At 44.6% G+C, this 7,924-nt stretch overlaps 1 protein-coding gene across 1 annotated transcript in view; it reads right to left on the reverse strand.

The window, feature by feature from the left end:
* The window catches only part of CABP7 (calcium binding protein 7), a 117,473-nt gene extending 110,635 nt beyond the window's left edge, over window positions 1–6,838 (reverse strand). The window contains exon 1 of the mRNA XM_083145334.1: window positions 6,276–6,838. Coding sequence (XP_083001460.1) covers window positions 6,276–6,384 — 109 coding nt within the window. The 5' untranslated portion in view covers window positions 6,385–6,838. The remainder of the gene's footprint in view (window positions 1–6,275) is intronic.
* Window positions 6,839–7,924: the final 1,086 nt, after the last annotated feature.

Genomic DNA, 7,924 nt, shown 5'->3' on the forward strand with positions numbered 1-7,924 from the left:
TAAAACAGAGGTGCTTATTATAGGTCACAGGACAAGACTGAAGAAGAGCCAACCAATAGGACTTACACTTGGGGTGCAGAACTTCAAAATACGGAACATGTGCGGAATCTTGGTATTGTCCTGGATAGTGGCTTGACACTTAAACATCATGTATTAGCCACAATTAAATCCTCATTCTATCATCTAAGGAATATAGCCAGAATCAAGCACTTAATTCCCTCAGAAGAACTGCCTAAAGTCATACATGCATTTGTATCATCGCGCCTTGACTACTGCAATGCCCTCTCCCTCGGTCTCCAAGTAAAAGAATTGCACCACTTGCAGATGGTACAAAGTACAGCTGCCAGGCTATTAACCGATCAGCCACATAACACCCATTCTGTACTCCCTTCACTGGCTGGCTATAAGATGGCGAATCATTTTCAAGATTGGCTTACTGACTTTTAAAGCTCTACATGACCAGGGCCCAAGGTACCTGCAGCAGCTTCTGATCCCTTATTGTCCCACTCGATTACTGCGATCGGTTGATGAAGGACTACTAACAGTACCCAGAATTTCCCTGAATTCATCTGAGGGTCGAGCTTTCAGCGCTGTGGCTCCAACTCTATGGAACTCACTTCCCCACTCAGTGGGAGAAGCTTCCACTCTGGAAACATTCAAAAATAGACTCAAGACTTTCCTGTTCACCCAAGCATTTCACTAATGTCCCTTGTTAAGTTGTTAAGATTGTTTTGTATTTTGTGCTGTAAAAGGCTAATGCAAGCACTTTGAGTCCTATTAGGAGAAAACTGCTATATAAATAACATTATTATTTTTATTATTATTATTACTATTGGCAGATTCCCTTCACCGTGGGGGCCAAAGCAAAAATGGCCTTTTACATCTCAGATGGCCTCTTTCAGTATAGAGTCTTGCCATTTGGTCTTCACAGGGCCCCAGCCATATTCCAGCAGGCTACGCATATGCTGCTCCAGCCCCACAGAAAGTATGCAGCTGCATACCTAATTGACATTGTTGTCTTTAGCGACCAATGGGAGTCTCATTTAGCCAAGGTGAAAGCCGTGTTAAAGAGACTGCGTTTCCACAGCTTTACGGCCAAACCAGGTGTGCAATAGGTATGTCAAAGGCTAAGTACTTGGGGTACGTGGTAGGCCGGAATCAAAACACACCTCAGGTTAATAAGGTGGAGGCAGTTGTTGCCTGGCCAAGGCCTTAGAGAAACACTTAGCTCAGGGCCTTCTTAGGCCTGGTGGGTTATTACCGCAAGTTTGTTCTAAAATTTGCCACCAGAGCCGCTCCACTCACTGATTGCTTGTAAAAGCAAAGTCTGGACAAGCTTGTCTGGAAGGGCTTAAAAAGTGCCCTGTGTAAAGCACCAGTTTTGATAGCCCTGGACTTAGCTTCACCCGTAGGCTCAAAGCTTTGGGTGAGGATATGGGGCAGTCCAGTCCAGATGCCACCTTGGATGTTTGAAGAACAGGAAACAGTTGTTCAGGTGCCCCAGACCAAAGCAACCTGGGATTTAGGACTGGACTGAGAGAAATACCCTGCAATTTCATTCCTGAGATCCCATTCATGTATTGGAGCAAGCACTTCCAGCAACCAGGCACACATGCGTCACACTTGCTTTAAGCTCATTAAGGCAAGGACTCTGGGCTCCTGATGCCAGCAAGTGGCCAAGTGATAGAAGATGGTGGGCCAGTGGGTTAGAGACAGGGAGCTTGTAATGGTGGATGCAGTTTGTGGACCGGTGCCTGGTTAAGGAACCCAGTAAACTTGCTGTGGAAAAGACCTGTTTGAATTGCTGTGGAAGTAAACGGGCTGCTTTTCCCCTAAAACTGTGTCAGCGTCTTGTCTGGTGTAAGGTTGTTTATTACAAAGTGGCACCCAACGTGGGGCCTTCTGCTGGATGCACCAAGCAAAGGAAGGTTGTTTGTTACATAACCATAATTAATCATTAATTGGGAAGATCTCTGTACACTAACACAAATGCTGAGTTTTTGTAAACAGCATTGACTAGATTGCTTAAAAAGTAAGCACAGATCTCTCCGTGTGTATGCCCCGAATGATTTATTACCTCCTGCTAACGTAAATCAGTGCATGCAGTCAAAATCTAGTCAAATTGCATAGCAGGTGACTGCAAATCTATCTCTGTGTACAGAATGAGAGACACTGATCGCAATCTCTCATTCTGAACCACTACCCGGCCTTTTTTTGCTTAAGAAAATTGCTTAGCAAAATCGCATAGCACAAATCTCTGCATGTGTATGTGCTCCCCATGGGAGATCTGGACAAAGGGAAATTGCCTACACCTAGCAAAATTGCTTAGAATACATCTCTACGTGTGTATGCCCCTTAAGTTAGCAGGTAATAGCCATGTGCGGGACTGCCATTCGTAATTGCTCGGGGTACACAGAGAGATCTGTGCTTACTTTCCAAGCAGTATAGTCAGATTGCTTAGAAAAGAGCACAAAATCACTACGTGTGTATGCCACTAAACAGTCTGGTTTAAATGTTGAAATTAATTGTCATTTTTTTAAATGAAAAAATAATCTACATTGAATGTTCAACGATGTTAATGTTCTTATTTTAAAGTGGCTCACCATTGGATCTGCTACCAGCGCTGGGGCTGTTGAGCCTCACTAGACGTTGGACATGAAAGGGTTAAAGCACATTTAGGTACATCTATGATATACTATGTAACAACTGTGCTTTCTCAATCCAACTATTCCTGTTTACTGATGTAATCTTCTGCTTCTTTGCCTATGGCGCCATCTTGCTCTGCACACTTACGTGTTTAAGTAAAATCTAGCTCTACTTATGCAAACCAAGCAGCGTGGCTCCATGGAAGCAACCATTTTGCCCTTCTTAGGGGTTTATTTACTAAAATGGGAGTTAAATTTATGATGGGATGTTGCTATGGGCAACCAATCAGATTCTATAGATTATCCTCTAGAATGTGATAAATAAATTAAGAAGTATATTCTGATTGGTTATATCCCATCTTCAATAGAACTCCCATCTTAGTAAATAAGCCTCTTAGTTCGTATTAATAGAAAACTGACAAAAAAAATGGGTTTGTTACAAATAATCATTACATGTTACACATAACCACTAAATAAAAGGAAGGAAAGCGGTAAAATGGATATATCAGACTATAATTGGATAAAGCCACATGACTGAGCGGATCATCATGCCCTTGGTACACATTAAGAAACACTTTTCATCTGCAGGATGTACACAACGTGCTTCTACAGGAACATTAATTATATAAACTGTTTATTGTTCATAACAAAACCTTCATACTGTATACCTCCTCTTCTACCAATCACTAGGGCTGTGTTTGCAGTGATTTAATATGAATATCTCGCTAGGATACTGCAGCTATACAATTACCATTCGAATAGTAATCTAAGCTATACATTTTTTTTTAATTAAAAAACTGTTTAAACCACCTACATATTAATGTCCGCTAAATGTCTTGTACACAATCCTGTAATTTATACTAATGTGGACCAGACCACGTAGTAATACTCAAATTACACTCAGACACCTAGAATACATCCAAGAGGACACAATTCAATGAGATGCTGTCTGAATTGTGCATGACCTACATAATAAAGCAGGTAAGACTATGAAGGTAATAAATCCACTCTAAAAAAGAGGTTTCAGAGATTGTGTTTAATACATCAGCAGCATCAAATTTAATGGCTGATGTTAAGTTATTCCCTGGCTTCAACTTTTTTTCTCTCAATGTCCTTTAGGCAAGCAATGTTTTCATGTCACCTAATGCACTGGGCAAAATGTGCCCATGGATCCATCATCTGAGCCCTGCCCTCTCACTTAAGCTGCCCATATACTTGTGTGACTCATCCCCTTTGAGAAGTCGCAAGCCATCCCCCTTGAGCCGGCTGGGACCTTCCCGGGCGGCAGGATCGCATGCGATATATCCTATGCGGGCTATTTGCCCATGGCTTAGCTGCAATTAGACATATCTCTCCTGCAGCTGGTGGGACTCACAGGCTCCGATGCGATGCGCACGAGACTGCACATTACATCGGACCTGATTTGGACGCTTTCATGCGGTTTATAAAATAATATGCGCAAATAAGAGGTCAATGATTGAAGTCTGCTCATAAATCGAATCCAAACTGCTGATGGTTGGTGGACTAAGATACAGATCCATGTGATTATGATCACAGACATTGATGTGTCATGGTCAGCGACTGTGTCTAAAAACCCAGTTACACTGAACTAAGCGGCAATTTTCTGACAGACATTCTAGGGCTAATGCAATGTCCGATGGCGCCTCTTTGTCCACACAATAGTGGATTAGCACTGCTGCCAGTGGGCATCTCAGTAGGAAATCTATAGGCTGCGGTATTAGCATACAGGCACAGTTGTGCTGCTGCAGAAGACGCAGTCATGGTTGCTGTTGCATCCACCTTTTGAATTAGGCTCTACTTGTGCACAACAATGCTTAAACCCACAAAGCTGGTACCGTATGCTCAAACCGTTGCTCTATGTGGTTTATAAACTATAAATAATTAACAAAAAAGAAAATATATATCTAAAATATTGGGTCAGATGCACTAAGCTTCAAAAGTGATAAAATGGAGAGTGATAAACAGCCAGCCAATCAGCTCCTACCTGCCATGTCACAGGCTGTGTTTGAAAAATGTGAGGTAGGAGCTGATTGGCTGGCCATTTAACACTCTCCATTTTATCACATTTGAAGCTTAGTGCATCTGGCCCACAATCTGAGAGGCAGCTACAGTAAAAATGTAGTGCCGTAATGCTCTACTTCAAAGTGGCCAATGACAGTTATTTATTTATGGGTAATCGTGTAATCATACACCAGCCAAAATTTCAGCAAGGGGCGCTTACAGATTAGTGCTAATAGGTGCACTTTTGGGTCAGTGTGCAGACAAGTAATTATAGAGTCACAATGTTACATACAGATCCTAGTAAAACAACTAGTGTACAAGTTTTGCTTCAGAAATCAGTACATAAAGGGTTTTAACAGTATTTTCTGTAGGTTTGGAAGAATAGAAACTTGGATTCACCTTCAAGTTTTATGCTCAGTATATATATATATATATATTTATGTTCAAAAGTTACACAGTTACATGTGTGCTGTATAGCTGAGGTTACTTCCTATAATATGATTGGACAAATATGGTTTCTATATTTATGTTCTAGAATTTGGTTTTATTGCATACATAAAGTACATGTTACTGTACATAAACACTAATAATGTGACTATCATACTTAATGTGTGCTAGGTCTAGCTCTCCTATAAGAACCAGGCAGGTACAGATATAGGAGAGAGGTGATGATGTACCCACTGCAGTGGTTTAGGAAGCTGAGGGCAGCGGTCATAGCTACCAGGTGTCTTGGTTTGAGGAGCCTAACTCTTTTGACTGTAATCATTTTTAACTAGATTTCCTTATAATTTATAAAACATACCAAAAAATACAGCAGAGATAGTTAATAAAATGTAAACAGACAGGTAGTATGTTCTGGAAGCCTTGGAACAATGCTTTACTTAAGAATGGTTGATTATGGAAACAAACTTCCAGCCATTGCGCATAATGATATCAGTAAAACCATTTTTAGCTGTTTCTTTTGTAAACTGCTCCTATAGGAAACTAAACATCACACTGGTGTGTGGCTTATCAGCTGGCAGCAAGCGGGAACAGAGTGTAAACCTAGTGGTTCCTACTTGTGGTGAGATTTGGATTGTATGACAGCTCTGACACCAGAATGGCAACAGTTCCTTCTATCAGCACACACAATGACAACTGCTATACACCAATTACCATCTACTCAACACACCACCCCCACTCCACAATCTATGAATGAAATACATGAAAGACATATGGGAACAGCCTACTTACATGCCTTATACTTTGTCACCCGCATTACAACCTTCACCATCACAGACAGATATATATCCCTCTAGCTATCACTACTGGCATATTCCTGATGCCAGCACCCAGTTCAATAGGATCAATCCATAGACGTTAACACTACAGACAACCATCCTGGTTCCCTAATCCTGTACATGTCACACTATGGACATGCAATGCACTAGATTATGTGCTATGAGCCACTTGTGTCACCTGTAGGCTACTCCCCCGGTGTTAGACACCTGCACTCACCTGTTGGAGCTGCCCTCCCCCAAACAGCACACCTGCCCCCCCACACAGCACACCTGCCCCCCACCCCCCCCCCCCCCCCCACCCCCCCTTATACCCCATACGGCCACTTACCCTCTATCTCGTCCTCGGGGAGCTGGGTGGGTGGGTGCTCTCTCAGTAATTCGGGGATGGTGTAGACCCCCCGGTACATTAACGCCGCCGTCACCGGGTGAAAAGGCATCTCTGCGGGCGATAGGACACCCGGGGGCAGACACAACTCGCAAGGGCAGCATACGGAGTGACTGTCACCGAGGGACCGTCACCGGGAGATGAGCACCGACACACGCTGTCACTGGGCGAGGGGCACAGGTGAGCTGCATGCGGGCTGCAGCCTGCCGCCGTCACGGGGGGAGTGGGAGCCACATACAGCGGGAATGTCAGAGACGGCGGAGTGAGGGGATGTCACGGGAAGAGACCGCAGAGAGAGAGAGAGAGACAGAGGATGGGAAGAGACTGCCAGGAGGAGGGGATGTCACACGGGCATGCGGTAGGACACAGGTAGAGAGGGGAGAACCCGCAGATGAAGATGGAGAAAAAGGGGGGAGCGCGAAAGAGGAGAAGGAGATAGACAGTGACAGCGGAGAGATACGGCGGCGGCGGCAGAGTGACTGGGGGGGGGGGGGTGCAGGGAATGAGACAGGCAACAGGAGGAAGGGGAAAGGAGGAATGAAAGAGGGAGACGGGGGGAAGAAATTGGAGGGGGGTACTGAGAGATGGAGAGAGAGGGAAAAGAGAGAGAACTGGAAAGAAGGAGAGCGGGAGACAGTGCAGCTGTGGGGGGGGGGGGACCTACCTGGCCCCTTCCTATAAGTGCTGTAAGTGGACGGTGTGGCCAGGTGGCATTACCCCCAGTCTAACTCCCCGCATGCCCCTGTGCATGGCACTGGGCACCAGCACACCGGAGAGCACTTTTAGGCAGGGACATATGCACAGCACACATTGCACCAATACAGGGGAGAGCGGCGTCCCTCACTCTCTGCTCTCTCCCGCCGCCTACATTACTATCAGCACAGTGTGGCGGGAGAGCGGCCAGGCTTTCCAGGAGAGCGATATAAATCGCTAGTTACACTTCTGACGGAATTATTCAGGTCATACACAGTTCTACCCCACCGCACACAGGTGACTGACCGGTGCTGCTTTTTGGCACTGGAGGTCATTGGTGTTCTCCCGATTACATGGATGACCTCCCGATTACATTGCTGAGGTCAAAATAAATACTGTGCAATGACCTTTGTGGCTCCCCTCAGCAGCCTCGTAGGTGTCACTATACAGAGTCCAACATAAGTGACCCATTAGATTAAGCAGGACCCTGCAGACCAGCTCCTGACAGTGTTTGCCTAGAGCTTTGGTGGGCTCAGCCTGCAATCAGAGCATTGTGTGCACCACAGTCTGTGTGCCATGGTGATATGATTGCTACTAGTGGTGTGTTATTTATTTATTTTATACTAGTAATCAGTTCTGCACCATTTTGCAGTGCAGCACACACATGCAGCCCCTTGGTGATGTTGCTCTCATACATTGTGTACAATCATACCAAACAGCTCAGCTTCTTTTTTTTTTTATTTTAAATGAAACCTTACAGTCACTAAACTTTTTTTTTCCATGCTGCATTTTGTGCAAGTGTTGTGCTTGTTTGTATGGAAAGGAGCAGTGACATTCCTGGAGGCCTTGGTGCCACCTCCCCTACCTAGCTGTCCCATTGCTCTGCCCAGATCCTGCCT

Source organism: Crinia signifera, chromosome 1 (assembly GCF_055691185.1).
Source record: "Crinia signifera chromosome 1, ASM5569118v1, whole genome shotgun sequence".
NCBI classification, from domain to species: domain Eukaryota; kingdom Metazoa; phylum Chordata; class Amphibia; order Anura; family Myobatrachidae; genus Crinia; species Crinia signifera.